Source organism: Falco cherrug, chromosome 7 (assembly GCF_023634085.1).
Source record: "Falco cherrug isolate bFalChe1 chromosome 7, bFalChe1.pri, whole genome shotgun sequence".
Taxonomy (NCBI): domain Eukaryota; kingdom Metazoa; phylum Chordata; class Aves; order Falconiformes; family Falconidae; genus Falco; species Falco cherrug.
The window spans coordinates 40,587,989-40,615,057 of record NC_073703.1 but is presented as its reverse complement, the minus strand read 5'-3'; the positions used below and the strand labels follow the sequence as shown (position 1 = coordinate 40,615,057).

General features: G+C 40.2%; 1 protein-coding gene across 2 annotated transcripts in view; it reads left to right on the top strand.

The window, feature by feature from the left end:
• TUNAR (TCL1 upstream neural differentiation-associated RNA) overlaps positions 1–27,069 on the top strand; it is a 161,889-nt gene that overhangs the window by 127,923 nt on the left and 6,897 nt on the right. For both annotated transcript variants that reach the window (XM_055717387.1, XM_055717389.1), the window contains one exon: positions 4,142–4,436. In XM_055717387.1, coding sequence (XP_055573362.1) covers positions 4,398–4,436 — 39 coding nt within the window. In that variant the 5' untranslated portion in view covers positions 4,142–4,397. The remainder of the gene's footprint in view (positions 1–4,141; positions 4,437–27,069) is intronic.

Sequence of the window (27,069 nt, the reverse complement as noted above, 5' to 3'; positions counted from 1 at the left end):
ATCTGATGGCTTCTTCTTACATGCCAGTTTGCCTTCACTTTGAAATGACCAGTTGTTGACTTGCTTCCTTTCTATGGTTGTTTTATTTTATTGCTTTGCCCTTCAACTGCACTTCCCTAGCACTTTTTATGATATTTGCTCCAATACAGAGAGCTTCAACACTGTTTGGTATTCTGCCTTGTAAAACTAAAGTACAAAACAAGGCACATTACAATATTAATCATTAGTTATCACACTTTTTAAAGTGTACTGTTGAGAGTAAAAGCAGGCACCAGTGTTAATGTAAGGGGATAAAAGTGGAAAAACCCCGACAAACTACCACTTAACATGTTGAAACAAATCTTCCTTTACTATGTGTGCGGTGAAATATGTTAATGTAGACTTCATAATTTCTTTGTAAGAATTTGGGAAATCTCTTCATCTCTCTTTGTTCCCTTAGTCTAACATTTATATGTTTATCAGGCTTTCGTCACTCTCATGCACTTACACCCCCCTACTCTTTTCTCTGTCTATTTCTCTGTTTCTCATGTAATATATACCTGAGATCCTGTGCTAGCTTCCCTCTTTTATTTACCATTTCATAAATCATCATACAAATCCACAAGAAAAAGTAGTCTTTTTTTCTCTTATGCCCTTAAATTGAATCATCTTCTTCCACGGGTTGGAAGGACTCATTGACAGACACACACAACCTAGCTGTATTTATAAACTCCTCCTTTCTGTCACCCCATTTCATTCAGAAAAGGAAAAAGGAGTATTAAAACACTATTTAACCTTATTATCACAGCTAGATGAAGCAGTGTCCTTTTGTTTCCCTGTTCCTATGTTACGTGACTCACTTCCTAAGCCAGACACTGTCTCTTTGCTATATTTTACTTTTGTTTGCATTGATAACGTATGTATAAGGATGTACATTCCACACCGTTTTCTGTGTTTCTGACTCTTACGATCTTATGTGTGATAAACCATTGCCTAAAAAGTGACAGAAGAGTAAAGGCTCAAATAAGTTTTAATCTAGAAAGGGAAGAGCCTAAGAAGAGATATAATTAATTTTATATACATAAAAGGTAGTTCCAATGAGGAGTGGAGGAGTTCTTTTCCTTGATCATTGTAAATAGGACAAGAAATAGTATGTTTAACTTCACAGCAATGGAGCTTAGAAATACCGTATTTAGTTACAGTAGCGAGGCACTGGAATAAATTGCCTTTTAAAAGCATGGCATCTCCAGAAAGTAGACTTGAAAGCACTGGTTAGAATGCCATTTCCCAGGACTAACATGTATGATGGATCCTGCTATGACACAGATGTGAGTTACCTCCCTTTCACCCTGCTTTTTGTCAGTCTTCAGCACTTTGTTGGAAGCAAGTAAACTTGTGGACTAAAGGAAGCAATGTCATATATGAGCAGCAACACACAAAAAAATACATTCTTTGCATCAGCCACTGCTAGAGGAAACCTTGCTGGATTTATTCGTAACCAGGAACAAAGATGAGGTACTATGAGAGGTCGTCAAAAGAAATATCCAGAGAATCAGAAGAAGAGGTAAAGGGAGAATGAATGATACCAAAATATTTACATGAATCATGACCATATAAATCAAGAACAGTCTATATTTATTATGTGTGGGTTTAGTGTGCTTTAGTATGGGTTTAGTATGTTAGACGACCTAAGGAGACACATTTTCATGGCATAAGTGAACTACAGGGTCTCTTCCTTAGAAATATCCTGCTTTACTCTGTTGTTGGTAGGAGGTTAAATGACTTTCATTTACTAAATCAATACTTAGATTCCCATATTTCTCTGTGTGCTGTACCTGGGGAATTAGGAATACCCAGTGTGTGCTCATATCAGAAGACATGTTGGAAGAACTGAATATGTTCTGCAATCTGTTTTATATAGCAGCTCTGCTAACCTGCTCTAGTGGTCCTTCCTGCACATTGAATATATGTGAAGCACCTGGCTTTGCTAAGAAAGTGAGGCTAAACTAGATTTTTTTTATAAAGCATGAAAGCAGAGTATGGTAGGTGCTAAGCTACTGTCAGAAAAATTACTCTTTTGCTTAAGATAACCCGTCCGTTTTCCACAAAGACCTGGTGTTTGCCATTTAGCTAGTGCATACAAGCTATAGGTTGGAGTTTTTCAAGGGGAAAATTAGATAATTTTGTCTATGTGACTGCAAGCTAAGGCAGTTCTCAGGGCCTTGCCCTTTAACATGTCCTATTGCTATAACAGAAGAAAGAGCTGATCTAGCTCAGGTCTTTGACAGCAATCACGCATGAGCAGTTTGGCCAAGATCTGATATTGCACTTACTGCCAGGTCACATGGAGAGAAATCCTGAGGTCTTTTAATTTCTTACATCTTACCTGTGCAACAGAAAGACAGCTTAGTGTTGAACGAGTGCCATGGTCTGACTAAGGATTTATCCAAAACAAGAGCACAAGAGAAATGTCTTGTTTTGGACAATGGTGTTTTGGAGATGTTTTTCGTGCTCTAGAGCCACAGAAGTTGGTGGAGGCCCTGCCACAAATTGCAGTGGCCAGGCCCTGCTCAGGCTCTATCCACTTGGCATCAACCTTGCAGAAATCCCGTGTCGTTCCTATGGGACCATCAAGAGAGATGCTCTAGGACAAGCCCCTTTGAGCCAGCTCCAGTTATTTAGTTATCTCATCTCTTTTATGGGCCAAGACTAACCAGTGCCATTGCTGCCTCTCTTCTATAAGGAACTTAAACAGAACATTGGTTAAAGTAATGATAAGGTTCTGTTAGAAAGCTCCATTTTGCAGTTTCTGACACAGACATCCAGGCAATTCTTCTGCCTGGTGGCTCTGGCTTACTGTGTGTCTTTTCAGCCAGAAGTGTCTGCTCTGTCTGAAGAGCAACACGATAAAGAGGTCAGAAATAAGTAATACATTTACCCCACTATTGCAGGGACAGAGCTTAAACGGCCACAGGTCCAACTAGGAACTCACTTTTGAACCCGTGAGTTGACATAACCATGAGAGTTGCTTGTCATTTTAGTAACATCTTTGCAGTGTGCCTGGAGAACCAGAGGGTTAACCCAGCTTCGCTTTTCAGAAGGAAGCTGCACCACCCTGGTTCACCTACCTCTGCCATGCCCGGGTGGGTTTCCCACGGCTGCACCACCACCCCCGTCCCAGCACCCCGCAGGGGCCGGGGGCTGCAGCGGTGCTGTTAGCAGGGACTGGGGCTGCTCGCCCGAGCTCTGCCAGAGCCGCGCAGGGTCGGGGAGCAACCCACCCCCTCTCCCTGCTGCATTAATGGGGGCTTTTTCCTTTTCCTGGCAAAGCTTCCCTGCGGGGCAGCTGAGGGCATCCTGGAGAGGGTGAGTGAGCCCCAGCAGGAGGCGGTGGGGGGCGGGGAGACTGTCCCCTCTCCCTGCTGCTGTTGCCGAAGCAGTGCCGGAGCCCGAGCCGTCGATGTGGCTCCCCAGAGTTAGTTGCTCAGCAACCAGAATCAATTAATATGCTTTGCAGAAAGTGCAGGGGAAGCCCGAGCTGCTGTCAGCGAGAAGGCAGGAGGCTGAGGGTGACTCAGGATCCCACTCCCACCTGACACCCATTTGGTCCCACCCCATCCTCTCAAACCCCCCCATTAGCCACCGTTCTTTATCCTTTTCTGCTTTCCTACGATGACTTAGTGCGTGTTCCTAAATCCTTCGGGCAAGGTATCTCCTTGCTCAAGAACTCTCCTGCTTCCAGTGTTTTGCTTTTAGATCTACTTTGTATTTTTGGGTTATTTGTCAAGCCTTTTCCAACACTTTTCTAGAAATTCTAATGTTCATATTCTTTGGGAAGGGAAAGGGATAGCTGATGTTTTTGTCAGATGGTTTTAAAGCTTCCTTAGGATGAGAAGGGTTCTTTGGTAGTGCGCAGTTGAGCAGCAGTAATGAAAATGCATGATGTGTGAATTGGGAAAGTTTTTGCCTCTTCGTTGGTTACAAGTAATCAGCACTGCATATATGAGACCGAAGAGGTAGTACTGATTGTTGTGAAACACGTAGATAATAGAATAAATGAGGGGTTGTTGAGGGTTTTTTTCTTCTTTTCTGCATAGTAATTTCAGGGCTTTGGTAAGGTATTATTTTCTTTTTTTCTTTCTTTCTTTGATTTTCTTTGGAGTCCCTCTGATGACACCACGAATCTGGGAATGAAGAACTTCTCAGAGCTGATTGGAAATGGCATTGCAGAGCTGAAACTTAACTGGAGGAAATATATCTCCTGAAGAAGAAAATATAATGCACTGTAAGGATCTGACTTCTGGTGAAAAATTCAAGCCTAGAGAAAACTTGTCCGCTTTGTTAGGACGAATGGGTTGGACAATTTTCTTCAATTCCAAAGGATATCTGAATGCCATGCTGAGCTTAATCTCTGCAGCATGCTCTGTGCTTCTCATCTCTTCCTGATGCACTGCATGGTAAGGCCTTTTTCCTTCTTTTTAATAATAACCGTATTTCTTCTGTAGTGAGAGGTAAAAATAATAGCAATAATCAAATGAAAATTCAAAAAATGTAGAAAGCTAATAAAAGAATGTTTGTTTGTATGGTTGTTTCCAGGAGCAAGTGTCCTGATTACTGCAGCAGCTTTGTAAGATCATTTCTGTCTTTCTCCCTTGCTTTGTGACAGTGTGTATGTGCGTGTGTGTGTTTGTGCACACCTGTGCTGTCATTTGCACTTGGACTGGAACATCAGTAGCTGTATTATACATATTTCCATGCTAGAGAGGATGTTTAAGAATTTGCTCTGACATTTCTTTCTTTCTTTTCCTCCCTCCATTCCCTTCCTTCTACCTCCTCTTTCTTTCGCTCTGTCTGTCTCTCTGGGGTCATGGTGCTATACCTTCCCTGCACCTCAGTTGTGCACTGACCAATAGAAGGCAAAAGAAATCCTGTATCAACATAAGAATAGTTCTGAATAAATGCTAGTGGACTAAATAAAAGCTACAGAAGGGGTTTGAATGTCTGCAAGATCTGCAGGTACAAAAGATTTACTTTATTTTGTTTCCCATGGGAAACAAATATCAAATGCAGACTTGGATGCTGTGTTTTAGATGCAGTGGGAGGCAGATCCTTTTACACACATCAGAAAGCCAGAAAATGACCACTGTGAATTATGACAATGTTGCCTTTGATGACCCAAGTCATAAAATAAGCAAACCCTGTATGAGATGTTCTCATATCAAGTAATTTTTGTCGTGTATTAGCAGGGTGTTGAGAATTATTGTAAATGGCTTCAGTGGATGTTGCGAGATATTTTTCATTAACAGCTGTAGTAATGTGCTTTTATCTTCCTGAATGAAAGATGCTAGGAGAGTGCAAGGTGATGTTCTCAACTAACTACCCGACTTACCAAAATTTAGGGTCGTTATCAGGAAATTGCCAAGCAGATCAGGAATTATATAGTGAGTGTAGTAAGATGGAAGAACAGGTTAGTTTTCCAGAAAGCCTAGTTTACTTGGATCTGTGTTTCAGAAATCAGGGTAGAATTAGAAGATGAAAAGAGTGGTGATGTGATATATATATATATTCTTATGCATTCTGATTGATCACGGAGTTTGGAAGAGGGAAAGTTGAATGCCTCTTTGAGGAGCAAACTATCGTTAGGGCCTGCCCCCACTTTGAGGGTAATCCCTCACAAATCCCACTGCTTTTGGAAGGGTTAGAAATGGACCAGAAGCAGGTTTGTGTGGTGGTTGCAACAGGCTGTCCAGCTGGGTATGGAGATGATGGGTTCCTGGCAGCAGGTTTTGACAGAGAGTGGGATGCAAAGAGCCAAAGCAAAAAGGCCAGGCCAGGCCACACCAGGATTCATGAACAAGAATCAGAGCTTAAATGCTATTAAAAAGATGGAATTTTGTAGTAGTTCCCAATACATGTCTCCTTTGTATGATGAAGAACTCCATAAGACAGTTTTTAGAGAAAGAATTCTAATGCAGCTTTTTCAAATCACTGCAGTAGGAGGAAGCCAAGATGATACACTTTGCTGTAGTGTGACAAATTTTCAGTAGGATTCAAAGAAACCAGCCTTAATTTTAGGAGTAAAGATTCAAAATATGCATATATGTGTGTTGAAGCAGATTTTTTGTGTGTTTTACCATCTAAAAATATGTGACTAGTATATGAACCAATAAGGAAAACTGAGGAAGGACAACACAACCCATAAATGTTATCTTCCAGTCTTCACTGTTGAAAGAAGCTCTTACTTGCGGAAGCAGTCCCCTCAGCTTGTACAGATACAAGGACTGTATCGTAAAATCAAGTTTCCCATTGCAAATCTCTCTCACATCAGCAGTTTTATTTCATTCAATGGGACAACTTGTATACAAGTGTCATGCTTTAACCCCAGCAGGCAACTAAGCCCCACACAGCTGCTCACTCACTCCCCTGAAGTGGAATGGGAGAAAGAATAGTAAAAGTGAGAAAATTCATGGGTTGAGATAAAAGCTATTTAATAGGTAAAGCAAAAACCATGCATGCAAGCAAAGCTCTCCTGGTTTCAGCTACAATAGAGTTAATTTTCTTCTTAGTAGCTGGTGCAGTGCTGTGTTTTGGATTTGGTGTGAGAACAAGGAATTCATTCACCACTTCCCATGGGCAGGCAGGTGTTCAGCCATCTCTAAGGAAGCAGGGCTCCGTCGTGTGTAACAGTTACTTGGGATGACAAAATGCCATCGCTTTGAACGTCCTCCCTTCCTTCTTCTGCCAGCTTTATATGCTGAGTATGATGTCATATGGTATGGAATATACCTTTGGTCTGTTGGGGTCAACTGCCCCTGCTGTGTCCCCCTCCCTACTTCTTATGCACTCCCAGCCTGCTCGCCGGTGGGGTGGTGTGAGAAGCAGAAAAGACCTTGACTCTCTGTAAGCACTACTAAGCAGTAAGGAAAACAGTGTTACCAACACTTTTTTCAGCACAAATCTAAAACATAGCCTCGTACAAGCTACTATGAAGAAAATTAACTCTGTCAGAGCCAAAAGCAGCACATTTTCTACCCCATATTCCATACCATTTACATCATGCTCACTATCCAATACAACCTCATTAACCACCACCACCACTTTTCCATCCTTTGATATAATATAATGATATTGTTCCCTTAGTCTACGGACCACCCCTGTAAAATGTCCAGAAATGTCCACAAAATGTCTACTGAGTTCATTTAGTCCATGGCTTTGGGCTCCATCTGTTACAGTGGTCACTCAGGACAGGAGAGGTCAAAACCAACAAAATGAGTAAGAACTACTCATGTGAATAAATCATGAGAGGTTTTATAAGACCAGGCTCTTTGACTGTCATGGCAACGGATTTATTAGGCTTCAGGCATAATTTGTATTTCCCTTCTAAACAAAATAATTTTTGCTTTTACCCATGTGAATCCCTTTCCATTGTAATTAGGACAAGAAAAATAGGTTAATTAAATTCTTAAAGATCATGAAACTGTACAGGTACATTATTAGTGAAGAGTTATCATCGTATGCAAAAGTTTACTTTTATTAGTGGTCTCCAAATCTGAGTGAAGTGTATTCCTGTTGGAATCATTCATTGCCTTATCTATTTTTGTGACAGTATTAAAATTGCTACTAGGTATTGTCAATTCTTCCAGCAACTAAAAAAAAAAAATAATCCTTTAAAATATCACTGAACTTACAAAAGTACTCAGTATTATTAGGTTCAAGGATATTTAACAAGCTCTCTGCTGTATTAAATATGTTCATTTTTTAGCTAATACATGTTTAGCTTTTTACTTGATCCAGGAACATATTTATCTTTAGGGTATAGAAGCACAATATGAAGTCATAATTAGAGTACGCTTCCTAGAGAATATAGATATGTATTGAAATAAGAAGCAAAAAATCATCAGGATTTCTTTTCCCTGTGCAATTTTGCGTGCTTATAAATGTCTGTATTATTAGGATATATATTACATAACAAGTAATATTTCCTTCATTGTAATTTGTAAAGAAGGTTCCTTTTCAGAATAATGATCATAGGTTGTTTTTTTTACGCTAGGCTGTGCATTATGGAAGAAAGAAAAATATTAGAAAAAGCAAGCATAGCAACCTTTATAATGTATGTGATACACTAATGCAGCAATAGGTTTGTCTGTTTCTTTTATCCCTATAACAGCAACATATATGTAGTAAGAGGAGTGGATTATTTTCTAAAGAGCATGTGATTCTGAGAGAAGTTTTTGCATGACATAGGATGTTTGCTGCCTTTAGCAGACATTTTTGTCAGTTATTTACTGTGACTTAGAACTTTTTCTTTAGTGACATTTTTAATCATTGAAACATTTGAGCAGTGGCTGTATTTGGCTTTCTCTGTTAATTCTAAAGCAAGTAAAATTAGTAATTTCCTTTGCGTTTAAGATACTATTCAATAAAGGCTTGATGCTGAAAACGCATGTATTTCATTTGAGTCCATTGAACTATCTTTAGAGAAACTATGAGAATTAGAGTTTGAACCATCTGCATTATCAGGGCAGTTATACTGAACGGTAGAAATACTTCGCACACTTGCAGCAACTCTTTCTAGTCAAGAAAAATGTACTTTAATAATCCAACACATAAGCAGTTCCTGTAATCAGAATGGCTGGAGCTGTCTTGATTCAAGACCCAGAAAAAACCTGATTTCTGAAAGGCCCACAGAAAAACCCAGAGCAAAACCAAATGAGTTGTTTAAACACAAATAGCCACAGGAAGAGTATTTATCTGACAAGAAATTTCAGTAAATCAGCATCTGTGTTTTTCATAAACCAGGGTAAAAATATTGAAGAAGCATAATGTTTTTTAAAAATGAAAAGCTCTAAACCCCCATATGTATGGAAATACTGATTCCAAAATGACATATTTCCTTTTAACATTTTTGACAGACTTTCATTTGTTACAAGAAATTATGCAGATACCTGTTTATATGTTTTTCTCAGTGCAAATTTGCAACGCTATTTTTTTTTTTTCTCTTGACAGGGAAATATTTTGTTGTATATACTTTAACTAGATCTGTTATAGCTGTCCCAATATTTACTAGCTCTCACAGGTCAGTTCGTTAACTGAAGCTTTCTGAAGCGTTATGCATTGTATAGCCCTGTATTACCGATACCGAACAACAGTTCTTACCAGGTCTATGGTAGATGTAAGCTCTGATTGCAATTCCCTTCTTTAATTTTTCTTGTATCTCCAACAAAAAGCGGGCCTCCATTTTGCTGAGAGTTTTACAGATGCCAGAAGTACTTTCTACTACAGAAACCTTCAGGAGGTCTTCAAAAAGCATGCAAGCAAGGAGTAGAATTAATTGAGTATTAATATCCTTATTAAATAGATAAGGAACTGAGGAACAAAGAAACTGCCCAGAGCTATACTGGCAAGGGAAGAGTTCGGAATTGAACCCAAACATCCTTATTCTCAGTTCATCACTGTCCCTGCAAGGTTGCTCTTCATTTTGTTCATTTTTTTGCTTAATGACTTGCATTTTGATTTTTAAGTTAATACTAGTTGAAGTATCAAATGTGAAAGGGAATTATTGATGCTTACTTCCTTTCCAGTCTGACAGTTGTCCTAAAAATCCTTTCTTCTCTCCCGAACCGTTCTGTTTTAATATAACTATTAATTATTTAATTGCTTTGCTACACAGGGGAGGTATATCCTAGATTAAACAGAAAATTACTAAATAGGAATATCCTAAATATGCCATACAGGTTCTAGGGGATGTACATGTGCATCTGTTTATGCTGTCAGGGTTTAGGGATAGCTGTGGGGCTATGTAATGGTTTTGAGGGCTCTTGGTAAATTAATCAAATTTCAACATAGAAAAAAAAATCCAGGTAAAACATAAAAAACCGTGACGATTTGTTAGCTAGAATTGACACAGCTCACTGTGGATCCAGCACTTGTGCACAAAAAGATGACACAGAGAATATGGTACCTAACAGTGATTCTTATTTACCCCAGTACGCCTCCTCTGTCCAAGGTGATCTTTCAGCTTTTTACCCTCTTTATGAAAAAGGAGAAGGTGATTTGTACAAAAAGTACTTTGCTGCTAGAATTACATCTGAAGGTAGGAAAAAACATCTGCCTTGGGATCTTAATACAAATCCATGGAAAATTTGTACATGTCAAGAAGGAAAAAAGCTTTTTGCAAATGTGCCAGTGTTTTGGAAAGAGTTCCGCAGCAGAATATCCCAGAAGCTTAAGGGGTATCTGCTTCACTCTGGTCTACTTATAGAGCTCCAAGTGTGATGCACCTCTGGATGCTGACAGGTACTGTACTTGCCCAATTACCATATTAATGTAAAAGATTATGAAAGTCTGACTAAAAGCAGTACTTCCACTGGAAACCTCATCTTAATTATGTTTCATTTCTGAGAACTGTTAATAAGAGAACTTAAAATGCCCCCTACCGCATGCAACAAGTACACTTTTTTCTGACATGAACTTTCTACTGGCTTGCAATGAAAAGGATTAGAAAGGAATACCTTAGTCAAGATATAATCCATTATAGTGAGCAGTTAAATCACTTGCTTCAGAATACTGCTTTCCAATGCACAGGGCTCAGGACAGCCAGGAGGATCACTTGCACTCTATTTCCATCAGCAATGATGGTGCACAGGGTTGTTCCCAGCCTACCTCCGCTCTCTGTCCTAAACTGGACCTAATGTTATCTTTAAATAACATAAAAGAGGTTCTGAAAGGCTTTTCCAGTTAAGCTGGCAATTTTTCCATGGAATCCTGGATATTAGAATACATAAAAGAGTTTACATTCAAACACATGCTGGTGTTTAAGAACTTGTCATATGGCTTCTAGTTCTTTTTTAAATCAGAGGGACTAAGGGATCGAAATACCTTTTGAGAATCTGAGCATGGGGTGTATATATTATGTATATTTATTATATAAATAATATTTATTTTCTACAACATTAATACATCAGGAAAGTAAATCTAGTGATGATAGGAGGGTAATTATTGAACTTTGACAGGTTAGGTTAGGTGGTTTTTAGTTGGCTGAGAAAAACTGGAGAAGCACTGAAGTCCATTAACATAAATAATTTCATTCATGGTAAGAACCTTAGGGGGAAAAAGAGCCTGGAGAAAAGTTGATGAGCCAAAGAGATCAGTATGATGAAATAAGAGACTGCAAAAAGGGTAAAGGATGTCTTGTACAGCTCTTCATGAGAAAACAGCGTGGAGGAATGCCTGTTCCAGTTTTCAACCAAGCTACACAGAAAAGAGTGGTGTGAATAGAAAACAACGTGGTATTTGTGAATATAAATCATGCTTTAATAGTTTGTTACTTGATTAATGAGGATAATAATGCAATGCATATTCTTAACTTCTGACTTCCAAAAATCTGGGACTTATAGTTTTATGCATGTCTTTAAATATTGAAAAGCTCACTTTATCCTCCATGTGAAACTGATATATTTGATGAGAAAAATTAGGACTTGACTTTGACACATCCCAAAATCTAGCTATACTGTCTATAAAGTCAGATGTTACTGAACTATGTTAAGAGTACCAAAAAATTCCTTTTAAGGAAGGTTGGTCTGGTACTTGAAAACAAAAACATTTAACTTTTAGGATGAGAAAGCAGAAAGCAAGATTGTTTATTAAGACAGGTGATCTATGTGTTGTTGGAATTTCTTTTTTTACTTTGTGCCTAAACCAAAACCTGATTGAAAGGTTTTTGTTCAGGGATTCTCAGTAAATGTAACTTTTCACTGGATATAGAAGCAGTACAAAATACTTAGCAGTAGAAGGCAAGATTTTGGACAGGCTTTTAAAGCATTCTTGAAAGCAGCTCTTAATGGATGACCGCAATGGCCCTTAGGGTACTATTGTTTCTGTGCTGCTGAACATAGTACTTGTTCTGTATCTGTATTAATCAAAGGTAGAAAACAAAGCTTTCCTGAGAAAGAGTCATCCATTTCACCAATTTCTTGTCTGTTTGTTTTGCGTTCCTGTGTTTCCATTCCATAGTAAATGCTTTACGTTGCATCAAAATGCTCTGGAGCTGGTTGTGTTCTCAAAACACTCCTGTGGAAATGTGTGGCAATCTACGTTGTACCTGATCCTCTGGAGCTGCTCTGAGATATTAACTCAGTATTAAGGGAACAATATCTTTCACATGACTTTACGTAATGCTCAGAATGTTTTGATATGTCATGTCACTGGGAACATCCTGAGTGTGCAATGTGGTGTACCTTGTAATATGGTTTTAATATTGCTAGCACATCAGAGCTGATGGAGGAAGGGTTGGTCTGTTACTTCTGCTCCTAATTTCTGTCCTTCAAATTCTGCATCTGTTCATGTGCTCTCAAATAGAATTGTAAGGGATCACTGGTATCTCTGGGTCTAGTTTTTGTCTCCACCCTGAAAACCATGCAATGGATGTTCAATGCAGAAGGGCTCACAGAGCATCTGCTCCATCCATTTCTGCTCACCACAAAATAATTCCAGTCCTCCTCACTGAATTTTAGTAAGCTAGTAAAAGATCACAAGTCACATCTGCCATGTTTCGCAAAAGACAGTTCAAAAGCATCACTAAATCCTGATAATTCTTTAGAAAAAGATTTTTAAAAATTAAGTAGACTATGGCTAATGTTACAGAGAGAATCCTACGATAGTTTTGCCTGATCTGTCTCCAAATTTGTGATTTCTCCTTTGGCTTTCAGTAGATTTGTAAGTACATGAAGAAAGCACACCAAATGGGCATCACAGGGATTTTACCATCAGAAACACCAGTGCTCCCTACCTCATGACCTGCTCCTACCCATGGCGCTTCTCTGGGATCTCACATGGAGGTGCAGCATCTCCCTGCAGAAGTCAAGTCACGCATGAGGAGAGAAACAACCTTTCTGAATCCCTGCAGGTTAAGCACAGGAGTAGTACAGTGTGAATATGATGCAAACAGACAGGATCAATAAGCAATTTCCTTCATAAAACAAATGAGACCTTCCTGACATCAGTTCTTCAGGGATAAATCCCAAATATTTTTACCAAGTTACAACACCTGAATTACTGTATATCTTAAGAATCCGGTGGCATGTCCTCCTTGCTCACACATCTCTAGCTGGTGCCTATACAGATGCATCTTCCCTTGACCCTTTTTGTGTCTGTCCCAGTGGATGCACATCACTAACCCCCATGACAGTGTATACGGATACATCTGCCCATTGCATGTGTGTATGAACTGAGCCTCTTGCCTATTCAGTGTGTGTGTGCATGGCCCTTCTGCAAAGAGACACAGCCGTGGGGATCACTCTCTGCCCTGCCTCTCCAGGGACCTGACCTCCCAGTCTCCTGTGGCTTATAGGCAACTCCTCGACCCTCGGTGATACCTCTAAGAACAGACCCCTCAGCTGCATAAATCATATATGCACTAATGATATTTCCCAGATAATTAAACTAAACAGCCAGCATGGCTGCATAGGTCATGTCCATGTCCCACTTTCTTGGTCTATGAGCTCTGCCGGTATGATCTTGTGGGCTGTACCCATCACAGAGCCTCCCTGCTCCTCAGTGCAAAGCCCAAGCCATATACATAAGACTCAGCTTTCGCCCATGTCTTAGTATATGTTGACTGCTACTGCTTTTAGAAACAGATCCCACTGAAATGAGCTGAGATGCTTTGGGTAGCTGTTTGGGTAAGGAACTTGCAAGCAGATAGGACTTTTCCACTTCAACTGCTTGGTTTACTTTATTCTTTGGGTGTGAAATGCAGTGCTTTGCACACGAACGTGCCTGTGTCCTCTGTGCTGGGATGAGAGCTACCATCCTACTTGGGATTGTCACAGCTGGTGTGAATTGAAGAGGAGCCAGGAAATCAGCACTTAAGAAAGTCCAATTTCCCCACAGACATGAGTGGCTGGCCCAAAGCTGTTATCTGCTTCACACTTCTTTTTCTTCTGTGTGGAGGTATGAAGTCCCATCCCCTTCTCTGTTTTTGTAAGATGTAAAGATGCTGTGTTCTCCTGGAAATAGGTCACAATCCCTGTGTAAGTCAGCTTCCAGATCTGCTTGTCAGGGCTACTGAACCTTGCTTGTGTGTCCCAAGGTGAGGATTAATCTGTTAATGTTTGTAAAAAAGGTACTTAAATGATCTGTATCATGCTGACAGGTCAAGTACTGCATTGCTCACAGGTTGCTCCTCCTGACAGCTTAAGATATATGCCAAAAAATGCCTATGCTTTCAGATGGTGTTTGCTGATGTAGCTTGACTGGCTTAACCCCCTCAGGATTTGGCCCTACTTCTTCTAGCTTGCCGATTGGATGATACAGCACAAATATGCAAGGCTGATTCTTTTTCATGTAACCTAGAATACAATAAATATATTGATTTATGCTTGTGCAGGACCATGAGCTCAAAAGAAACCTCTTGGATCTATTATAGCTCATGTGAAATTCAGGTCCTGAAGGACACATGGAAAATAATGAGGCTGAGCAGACCTCAGTGCTCTGCTTGACTGTGGGCTGCAGTACAGTTTGCTTCTGCAAGCTGTTGGCAGGATTTGACCCTGCTGCACCTGCAGGTGCTCTGAACAGCTGCGAGGCTTAGCATGAGCCCCTCTGAGAATGAGAACTCTACCCAAGTAGAGGGTGTGCTTGAAATCTGGGAGCATTTTTGTCCTGTGCTTATCACATAGATTGCAGCTATTATCAGTTATTGAGATCAGAGCCTGACAGTGGTAGATACTATACAAACAGTAAGAAAACCAGCCTCTTCTAGAGAGTTAAATTCTAAGTGAATGCAACCTCTGTAACTAACTCTGCACATAGACAGAATAAAACGCGGCCAAAAGGTGAGTAATTAGTTTCACTGGTTGCTTTATCAGATACCCGGCCACAGTTATCAGTATTTCGTGTGGATCTTTATGCTGATTTTTGGTATGAATGATTAATATCTTCAACATCCTTAATGCTTTTTGCAATGAAGATCATTTGCCACTGATCTTTGCTGATGTCCTTGTGGGTATATCTATACTTTTCTTTAAATACCTAAGCTAGAAAGCAATGCTGCAGCATGAGGCAGGGGCTGTTCTCGGAACAAGCTGTTACTAAATGGTAGTAGGACAGCCAAAGAAAGGGACTTTCTGTGAATCTTCATTGTCACACAGTCCTCTTCTTTGAGGCTACTGGGGCTGATAACTTACTCTATGGGTCATTTTCAGGGACTAACACAGGGATATGGGGTCAATACATATGCAATTTAGGTGACAAGTTACTATAATTTTTTTTTTTTCCCCTGCCACTATTGCCTGTCTAGGTGGAGTTTGCTTTCAGAGCCTAATGCAGTACCTGGTGGAGCCAGCGAGAATTGTGCCACTGATATCTTTTACAGCTGGATCACACCACTGACTGTTTTTATCATCACCGCTGGTACAAGTTGCTGTGGTAAAAAATAGAAACAGACTGTGGCTTTGCACTTGATTTCTTTACTTGAAACTTTCTTTCTTTTCCTGCTTCAGGCTTTTGTCTGCAGAATACTTAGGGCTTCAGTAAATGTTCAGGACATCTCTGTGTCTCTGCACGATGCCATTGCACGCAGACCTCCACTGGTATTAGCAGAGTTACTCTGCAACTGGATATCTCTGAGGTTTAGCACACGTCTTGTTTAGTTTCGCTCAAAAAGCCTTTTTGTCAGCCACAAAACTCCATGAAAATGATTGACAATGAAAGGAACTGATTTCTTCATCCTCCTCACAAAATCACTGCATATCTCCATTTAGGGTGTTTATTTACAGTTATAGTAAACAACCTGTATAAATGTACCCAGCTGGCACGATCTAGCTGGATTAAGCAACAGGCAGAGGAAAGATGTAGATCATGGGCTTCGGGGTGCATCTAAGGATATAGCAGGACTATGGCTGTGGTTTTAAGTAGCTGCTCCTCATGGCGCGCATGGGGGATGCAGACGCTTGTACTTTCTAGGAGACTTCTGCTCCCATCTGGCTATGCTGGAGCTACCTCAGGCACAGATAGGTATGCAGCAGTCCTGTAACTGCAGCAGAGGTACAGCTGACGTCAGTTATAAATGGCTGCAAGTTGGAATGGGAGGAATTTATAAGCCATGTTTGGGAGGTTTTAAATGTCTTGTTTATTTGCTGTTAAAAAAAAAAAGCTTAAAAGTATAACAAAATAATGAAGACCAAACATCTGTAAATCTTCCTTTGATGAGATGCCTAGTAATATTCAAGTGTTTACAGTTTTGACAGAAAAATGACACAGAAAAAACCCCAAAATTAGCATTTACAAGAAGTCAGGAATGAGAAAACAGAAGGAAGGCAACAGAGACTTGTGCTAACAGAGGGATTATGGCTCTTGAGAGAGGGCAACGTGCCATCTATGAAGAGCAGTCATTTTTGCAAATCCCTGTTTTGCTGGTTAGCAATTGCCACCTAGCAACAGCAAGGGAGAGGCAGCCCATACAGTGCTTTGACAAGGTGGAAATCATGTACTTTAATGAAATGTTTGGTAGCTCTGCACAGCATCCTTCTGGCAGCACGCACCTGGGGAGAGAGTGCTAATGAGCAGGGAGGATGGAGACACAGTTTCTCAGAGCCAGGACTGCTCATGCTGACCAACTTCCCAACTCAAAGGGCGTCCCCATGCTCACAGATGTGCCCCCAGGACCTAGAGGCCCTAACTCCCCAGTCCCCACCTGGTGTTCTGGCCACTCAGCCATCCTTCCTGTGACAGGCAGCAGCGTACAGCAAAAGCGTTACTGCAAGTGCAGTGTGGAAGGGCTTGTCCTTAGCTGGTTGTGAGGTGTATGGAGGGTGGCACAGTCATCAGGCTGGTAGAGCATGGTGTACATGCAGGTATCTATGAGACAGCTACTCTGTCCTTAATTATTTGCAAATACCTGCACGTGGTGAAATGCTGTGCGTTTGTAGGTCGTGCACATTTTCTTCTCAGTAATGTTTATTTTAGCCCAAGGGAGAGTGCAGAGAGCGTAGCTGTGACCAAAATGGATGACTTCATCAGAGGAGGGAAGTCACTCAGCCTCACTGACAGATTTTTATGAAGGGTTTCTCAAGGCCAGCCTGCAGCAGCGCATCACTACAGATATGCTTTTGACATGTGTAGTCCAAGAAGCAGCAGTATTCAAAGTAAAACACTGCCAGTGGGTTTCCATAAAAAGCCTGAATCTTGGATTATTTGGGGGGGCTTGAATGTAACTATGAGTTGTACAACCCTAAGCTTTCTCTTGGTAGAACTCCATCAGCCTACATTCATCTTCCTTTCACCCCCCCCTGCCCCGAGCACAGTGAGCCAGCAGCAATGCTGCTTTACTCCACAGGCTACCTGCAACCACCCCTTGCCAGTGAGCAGCTCCTGCTTTGGCCTGGTCCCTCCAAGCAAGCTCCAGTGAAGAAAGGGCTGGAAAAGGAAGAAGGAATTGGAAGCAGCTGGAAGAAAGGGTCATAAGCTTGGCGGACAGACTCAGGAGTCCTCTAAATGTTTTCTTTCAGAAAAGCCAAAAAATGCTCCTGGCCAAACCTTATCTTCCTGAAAATTTGACATTATTAATTATTTGAGAATTAATTTCTTCTCCATGAAATAGATTATTCTTTTGTACAAATTACTGGAGTCTCTCTTACTAACCCATGCAGAATAGATTGTCCAGTTTTCCTCTAGCTGCTGCCATAGGTCCTAGTCTCATTATAGGCATGAAATGTAGGCAAGTGTAATTATGATGCAGGCAGATTTATGTGTCCCCAGACAGGTTTTCAAATAACAAAAAGAACATAAATATTGGATGTATGAAAAGAAAATGGTCATTATTAAAATCAATCCACAAGCTTGTACTGTGAAAAAGCTTTCTTCTTCAACACAGCTGTCCACCCCACTGAGATTTTAAATTGGAGTTTGTCTAGTGTAACTCTCACTTTCTATTTAAAAAGCAAAGTCAGAAGCATTAAAATTTTGTCTTGGGTTTTTAAAATACAGGCAAGCTAATATAATTGCTTTACTAATGTAGTTATGAGCTTTTAGGCTCTCCAGTTTTTGGCAAAGAAAGGTTACGTCTTTTGATTCATGGAATGAGACGTTTCCCTGTATAAATTTGCTATACACTTTCTCTTCAGAAAAAAAACTTCATCTCTTCCTCTCCTCTGGACCATTTGGCATGGCTCTTTGGTTTGTAACTGCTCGTGCTTCACTTGAGAGCTGGCTGTATTTCAGTCACCAGCCACTGTGCAGAGTTTCTATGTGAATTATTGGAATCTGCTTGGCATCTGGAGATCTAAGGAATTGAAAAGTGTGGTTCAAATGTCAGACTGCAACTTGAAAGGCTTCCGGAAAGGCAGGGCCAGGTCTGTGGTCTGACTGAGGCAAATACCCATGCCAAGCTCAGCAGAAGTTGCTGGATGACAAAAGGATGTCCCCTGTTGGACCCGCGGCATGTGTAACATGGCTTCCAGCTTCAGTGTAAAAAAAAAAAAAAAAAGAGTGGCTTAGAGGATTAGAGGATTACAGAAAGTCTCAACCCTGTGAGGAGAACAAGGGTTGGATATTTCACCTGTGTCAGTGACGTTTGGGAGAAGCTAAGGACTGATAGGATAAGCAAAATAGGACTTATTTGAGTTCTTAAGTTAAGCAGGCTTGTGTGAATACAATTAGCCAGCGAGGAAGTCTTTGGAGCAAAACTACTTCAAAGAGAAATCTTTGGATGGTTGCTTCTGTATCAATTAAATGATGTTAATGATCAGTTAACATCAGTTAAATGATGTTTTCTGACGTGTTTTTATTTTCATTCATCATCGGCATTGATTAACATTGAATTGACAAGACAGTGTTATTATTAATGCTATATTCATCATCTTCTTTAGCAAAATAGTAAGTTTAATAGCAAAAAAAAAAAAAAAAGAAAGGAATCTGCACATTTTGGTTTTTTTGTGCCCCTACTTGTAGTCTCTAGAGCCATAGATCAATTGCTAGTGTTTAGTGGCCTCCTGCCCAAGAGTGTAGGGCCTGTGGGTGGATCGTTTTCTATGGCTGGCACTTGTACAGTACATAATTTAAGATGACACTGACCCTTGCAGCCTTATGGGAATAATATTTTCAGCAGGATGAATTGTTCTTGAATGTTTTTTTCAATGTACTGTTACATGCCCAAACATTTTTTTGATCATCTTGAGCATATGTCCTACATTTCCTCTCTGCTCTTTTTGTTGCATGGTTTTGACTGTAGCCAACAGCAAAGGTCAAAAGACATTTTACTGTTTCTATTTCTATGTTTCTCTTAAGCTGAATTAAATTGTTGGTGCTGCAAAGTGACTTGTTAAAAAGCTTACTCTGCAGCACTTTAACCAGTATAAATTGAAGCTGAGCTGCATCAGTTTAAACTAGATGGTCCAGACAGACAATGTGGTCCAAAGAAGAAGGTACTGATCTGGAAACTGAGAAAAATAGTTCAGTTCTCTGGAGCTTCAATGGGCAGCCTCATGAATTTAGATAAAGTTTTTAATCTTGATCTGCCTCAGGTTTTCTGGGTGGGTGGTAGAGTGACACCATATTTTAAAGCACTTTCCACATTCAGTTTTTCAGTCACACAGCCTTATTCCTTTCACGTCTAATATTAATCAGTACAACTGCCAGTTTAATTTACATTACAGATAGGTTCTGAAATCATAATATCTAGGAATGCGATGGTACCATTGAATAGGTTAATTATGTTTACCAGTGTCTGTGAGTATTCACTTGAAGGTATCATTTCTTAGTCCAGATTTGAACCAGCACTGAGTTTTGCCCACCAATTAGCCTTCCATTTTTTTCCTACATAGTGAAGCAAATCCAGAAGTTTTCTTAGAGTATGAATGATTACTGTCAGAATTTTCAGGTTAACCTGAACCAATATTTAATTCAGTCTCTTAAATTAGCCCTCAAATGGCCTTTGAAAAAGTTTGGCCCAAGTGTCTTTTTTCTTTTTTTCTTTTGTTTTAATCCCGGATACATGACACATGCAGGATCTTAAATTATTTTCTGTCTACTAGAATTTCCTTAAATGTTGTGAACTGGCAACACCTGAATATCTGTTATGATATAGTGTTTATTTCCCAGTTTTGATTCATGAGGAAACTCCTTTCTCTCACCAGAGCCTGAAGAACATTGTCCCACTGCAGGGCTGCTGTCTTCTGGGTTTTCTATGGTCCATGACCACAAGCTATTTTTTTACTGGTATGCTCATTTCTCCCAGTCACCTCACCCCAGCACTCATTGATTCTGCCTTACAGCATAAAAGGGGAAGAAATGGTTAAACTTCTCCCTAAAGGACGGTTTTGCTTTCAAAACACAAGCAGAGCCAAATGGATACTTTACAAATGTGAGCAAAGTATCTTAATGGAGAAAGCATCAGTCCTATACGAATGGTGTGACAGCTGCTAGAATAGAAAACAGGTCTGTGTGAACATTCAGAATATCTTGGGAAACAATTCATAACAGATGAACACTTTGTTTTGAAAATTAAGTTGAAAGAAACGTTACCAACCTACTGTTTTTAGACATACTGATATTAATTTGCTTATCACACCAGTTCAGTGGGACTCAGTGCTCTCCCTGTGTGTTGTAAGGACTCCGAGAGTTACACACAATAATTTCCAGTGACCAATTTTGCATAATTAAGATACTATGAATATTTTTTTTATTATTAGCAGCCCCTTTATTGCAAGCAATATTTTTAAAGAATCTATTATATGTTAAAAAAAAACAGGTTTAAATTTGGCGCTCTGTTCTGGAGGCATACATTCAGATTAGCTTTCCTTTTAAGACTCATTTTGCTCAAAGTTTTATGAATGAAATTTGGCTGATGGCCAATGAAAAAAGATGTAGGAAAATATATATTCTTCTTCCTAAAACCTTAAGAAAAATTACTGATATGCTACTGAACACTCTTAATATAAGAAAGAAGTGAAATATTTTCACTTTTGTGGCTAGGTTCTTGGTCTTATTCATACTTTATATGGGCATTGTTTTAAATTACTGGCACTACATTAGAGTATGTCAAGATGCATCATATAAACAGATACAATTTACCATGACCTTGAGGCAACATGTTGTGTACATTGCATTACATTAGCTATCAAAATATGTTCCTTATATAGTACAGTACCCGCTGCAGACAAAGAAAGAACATGGGCTGTTAGGTATACTGTACAGGGTTGGAAGACATAGCAAATATTCTCTCCAGATCTATAGCAACATCATTTGTATCTTTTTAAAAAAGATAGGAGCAAGCTATAAAACAAAAAATGAATCCAAATGGTTTTGCTCCGTATGCAAGGTGACATCCTTTGCTGAACAATGGAAACATGTAAATGTCAGGAAGCATGTCACTGTGAGGGTGACTGAGCACTGGAACAGGTTGCATGGAGGGGTTGTGAAGTCTCCATGCTTGGAGATGTTGAAAAGCTGTCTGGACATGGCTCTGGGCAACTGGCTATCAGTGAACTTGCTTGAGCAGGGAGGTTGGACCAGGTGAGTTCCAGAGGTTGCCCCAAGCTCAATCATTCTGCAACTGTGATATCCACAAGTCCCAACAGCAGGCGCTTGTTATAACAACATGCCAGTGCACGGGGATTAGGAAATCCAGGTCTTCCCATCCTCCTCTCTTCACTGCCCATCCTGATGAGTTGCCAGAGCATTTGGTGAGTGAATTGTGACCTTTTCACTCCAAATCCCACTCCTCTGCTGTGCCACAGAGCTCTACCCCAAGCCCTGAAGAGACGTATCACCTCGCTCTCCTGTTTTCCCAAACGCGTTACCCCCCGCACAACCAACTTGTTTCCCCAGGAGTGTGGAACCTGCACAAGTAGAGCTGCCACCTCTCCCCCACGCCATGCTTGCTCTGAGTGCAAGCCAGAGGGGCAGCTGCTCCCGTGGATTGAGGGCCTGGCTCTCCTGGCTGTGCCAGGTTTGTGCAAATCGACCTTCAGCAACTCGCTTCAACCTTCTCTTCTTCCCCCCTGCCCCCCTTCCCGTACTTCGTACTGTTGTAATTTTGTAAGCTGCTTGGGATAGGCATCGTTCTTGCTATCTGTGTCTGGTTTCTAGCCCAGGCGTCAGCAGGGGTTGCCGCATGCTGCTGCAATATAAATGACTAATGATGATGATAAAAGGTGTGGGAGTTGGTTGCCTGGAGTGTTATCCTACTTTGATAACTTTGTTTTAGAAACTAGCTTCTTCCTCAAATTATCTGTTATTTTATCTTATTAGACCTCATATTTTAAAAGTGGCAAGGGATTTTTGGCTGCCTCCGTTTTGGAGTGCTCATCCCAGGACTTTGAAAGAGGCTTTGAAATTATCAGAGTTTGGATAGCGTTGCTGTGACCGTGCCAGTAGCCTTCAGCATGAGTTGCAGGTTATTGGCACCTTTAAGAGTCAGCTGCAACTGTGTCCTAAAAAAGGCATCCAATAGGGAAGTGGTCTATTTTAAAATTTGGGCTCATATAGGTAACAATTACACACAAAACAGTATGTGAAAAGAACATTATCAAGGTTGCACAGCTCAGCACTTGAAGCTAAGAAATGCTGCAAGTAAAATTGTCTCTACTCCATTAATTTGCCACCTTGCACAGGTGCATCAGTCACAGACTATTTTTGCCCAGGATCCGAGTCTCACTTGGTGCGCATAATAGATGATACAGTTTGTGAGTTCAGTTCCTGATTTTCTTTTCACTTTTCAATGCACAGCTCAGACTCTGCTGTGAAGGCAAAATTATTTCCTGCTGGGACATTCCAGGGTGTTCCACTGTGCAGGTCCTTGCCACATGCAAACACTGACTAATTTCCATGTACAGCACCTTAATAGCAATTCTGGGTATCATTACTCCATAGTACAGCTGGTCGCCTAAGGCAAAAAAGAAGTAAGATTACAAGTATCTGTAATTGTGGGTGCCCGATGTAATTTTCTGGGGGGATGTGATGGCACATACTGCAGTTCCCATTGGCTTCCACGACAATAGCTAGTACTCGCCACCTTCAGATATCCAAGGCAGGCTCCCAGAAACCCAGGACAGGGGAGCAACTTTGAAAAGTGTGGCGTGAATGAGTTGTCCTGTTCCTCAGGGTAACATCTCATGTCTGTAGACAAAAGACTGCTGCTCTTCTCAGACTCTCCTGCCTCCTTTTAAATGCTGGGGGGGTGGGGGTGGGGAGGGGTGGGGAATAAAATTGAAGCATCCTACAAGGAAAAACTTTTTTCTCTCCTCTTCTATGGCAAGTGCAAGTGCACTGCGTTCAGACTGAAGCTGGGATTTAGTGAATAGAATAGTGCTTAGCTAAAGCCTACCTGACAACACATGAACAGAAGCAGGCTGAATTTATCCTGTATTACCTTTAATTATAGCATGCTTGGCTGGTCTTTTCAAATTAATTAAAAAAAACAACAAAGAATTTATTTTTTAATAGCAAACTGTAAGCCTTTTGCTATTCAAATTTTCATATTAACAACTGTCAATGACATTTCAACCTATTGAAATGCTGCAAGAGAGTAATTAAACAGGAAAAAATTACAAGAGAGGTAATTTCTTTTTCAAAACTCATCATCTAAAAAGAAACATATTTTATGCTGCACAAGACCTTCTTCTGCACTTGTATCAGCTACAATAAAATTGAGAATGCAGTCCTTGCTTCATAAGTGAAGATACTTGAGTGTTTCCCTGAAAAGGTTGCCAGTATTTTATATGGGTAAACCAATAATTGGATTCTAAGCATCATTCCTATCAACAGCAGAACTGGGTGATTTCTCCAGTCCACGACCAGGGAAATATTTTCCTTGAGACAAACGGCTGGCATGTATCATTTCAGACCAAATAATTATAACTTTTAAAGTTATAAAAAAACCTGAGCACAACTTTCCTAAATCAGAAAGTGTCAGTTGGCTAGAATTATTTGCAGTGTCCCTTCATGTAGCTGTAGTTGATAATTAAGTTTGGAATATAGATAATTAATTTTGGAATATAGATATAGAATTAAAACTGGAGATTTTAAACTTCCTAGATTGTTGTTGTACCCACAAATTAACAGCTTTTTTCTAGAGAAGCTCTGGTGTTATGTCCCTCAGGTTTCTGGATGCTCTACTGGTGCATGTTTGTTTTATAAGGAGAGGTTACATCTGAAGTAAAGGTAGTTTGATCCATTCCAGGCCAAATCATCTTCTGGCCATGGCTGAATTTAGAGATATTATATAGCAAAAAAATTAATACAAATTTCTGCCAGTTTCCCATCTCTTAATATTTCTTATATCTTGTGAAGCAGCTGAGTTTCCATTCCAGCACACAGTGGTTGAGGACAGATCTTTAAAATGCTTATGACAGAGGTTTTTTGCTTCCTGGCAGATAAGAGACCTGTCTTTCTCTAAGACGTGGGTATTGTATTTTTTCCCTTTACGGGGCTTCAGTGTATTTTTGCTTCTAAAAGAGAATCCTGGAGATGCCCTTGAAATAGAAAATGAGGTGCTGAGATCTGAAATAATGGAAAGAGATACTTCAACATCTCATTCTTTCACCTAGCTATTTCAGCTCATACTATTTTTATCTGGTCAAAAATGTAAATTTTAAGGCTTTTAATAGTTGGGTGTTGTTTGGTGGTGGTTGGTTTGTTTTTTTTTTTAATCTGGATATGCCAGCATCTGGGTGTGTTCACTGTAGAGTTTTTTTGTTGTTCTGCTTTCTTAAGCTCAGGAAAGATGGGCAAAGTACTAACAGAGAGAACTCTGACTTCAAGCTTCAAATTTTATTTTATCCTAATTTCTGGAGTGTGAGAAGGAGAGATGTTACCTTTCTTTTTCTTTTTCTTTTTCTTTTTTTTTAATTCTCTTTCTCTTTTTCTCTTTTTCTTTTTTCTCTTTTTCTTTTTTCTCTTTTTCTTCTCTTTTTCCTTCTCTTTTCTTCAAATGAAAAGTGTCTGTTCTAACAACCTTGGTATCTATAAATTATGAAACCTTTGGAGAGCAAGGTCAATACATCTTCAATGCACGGGCTGCACACTAATACCAGAAGCCCAGAAAGGTTTTGTCCTTTGTTGCTTCAAACCCTCCTTGGATAACTAGACAAGGAAGAGAGAGAGGCAAGAAAAATAACCAAAAGCACAGAATGGCTTCTGTTCGAGGAAACAACTAGACAGACCAGGATTTTTCAGTCTTGAAAAAAGATGACTACAGGGCTATGGTAAGAAAATTCCAGCATTCTAGGTGGCCTGCAGAATAAAAGCTGATTTCTCACAGTTTCCCAAATTACAATAAGGAATGAAGTAACAGGTTCAAATAACAAGTGGATCCTTTTACAGATGTCCTTTAATTTTCTTTTGAGCTCATTGCTACAGGACACTGTATAGGGGAAAAATAAGTGCAAGCAGCAATTAGACAAATTTAGAGAAAACAAATCTATAGAGAGGCATGAAACCCAAAGATGCTTACTCTGGTGGAGGAAGTCCTTGAGCTGCAGATTTCTGGATCCTAGTTAGCTACAGTGGGGTAAGCGTTGCTGCAGTCACGCTGTGCACCTTTGGCATCAGCTAACAACAAGGAGACATCTGGTCAGCAGGACTGTCATCTGGCTCCGTTTGGCTACTTTTATGCCCACTAACACCGCAGCCTGTTTGGCCTTTACTGGACGTTTTATAAGGCAGTTCTGGGAAACCACTGTGGCTAGCTCTTTCTGTCCCATCACCGCTGATGGGAAAGGGACAGCAGTGAGACACAGACCTGTCTGGGGTTGATGTTTGGCTTCTCTTCTCCTTCTCCATTGCAGCTGCTGATTCTGGGACAGGAATCCCTTAGGCTCTGCAGGACAGGGCTCAGCAGAAACTATACAAAGACGGAGCCCAGATCTGTCCTCTGTCACTGTGTCTGCAATATGCAACTTTTATCTTTCAGCACTAGCCATTTATTGCAGCAGAGCATTAAATTGTCTGAAAATGGAGCGCAGACAGTCAGAATTTTTTTGAGAGCCAGTGCATTTGCAGACATTGCAGAGGGATTCATGCAGCCAAAATAACCATAGACCCTGTTATCCCTCCTCTCTTCTTGCTGATAAAGGGTATCAGGGGCTAACCTCAGGAAGAGTGGGAGGGAGGAAATACTCTCTTGACTCAAAAGGTCTGAAAAGAAATACTGTGTATTTAAAAGGAGGAAAATGGCAAGTGTGTGCTGCAGTACCAACTGAGAGTTGCTTCTGAGTATCAGTACCAGGCAACCAACCACAGTACTGTGTATCAGGAAAATGGACTGTGAACACAAAGTAAACCAGTCTAGACCATGCAGAATTCTACTGAAATTTCACCTCTGTTTAGGCCCAGCCAGAAAATTAATCATTTCTGGATTTGCAAAGTTTGGAAATCTTGCAGCTGTGTTTTAAATGAACTACTCATTTTGATCAATAACAATTCGTTCTTCATAGTGCATCTCATATCAAAGAGGAGAGGGCTGTGTGTTAAAGGCTGACTTATTCTCATTTCATTCAGGTTTATTTCTTTCACAAAGTAGGACTTGTGAAGCCTTAGGTATCCTGGTATGTGAGACCTTGCTATAAGCGGAGGAGCCAAAGGCTCTTAGTGAATCTGTGGATAACACTGTCTGCAGGAGGCAGGCAAAAAGAGAGTCTGTAGTAATAGCCTGGTATTTAAGGATCATTATTCTGCTATAGATCATAGCTTTGTATTGAAGATAAGGATACTTGTATTCAAAATATTTGGTCTTATAACAGAGCTTAGGTATCCTGAGCATTTCAGGGCTGTGGATGGTCCCAGAGACATAAATGATGAGAAGAAAGGTAAAATTGTAAACCTGGCTGCAAGTCCTTTGCCTCCTCTAAGTTCTGAATTGCCTGGGGAACAAAACCAGCTGTCTGAATAAACTGGATCAGAGCCATGGTGGGGAGCAGAATGAGCCCTGTAATGCATTACTTATTTGAATTCTGCCCTCTCAGAATAACCTCTTTGCTGCTGAGTGCTTCCCTTTATTCTAGAGGAGATTTCACATTGCTGAACCTTTGGAAATATCCTGGCTGCAGCGCTATAAATAGCATGTATTTCCCACTGACTAAAACCAGCCAGCAG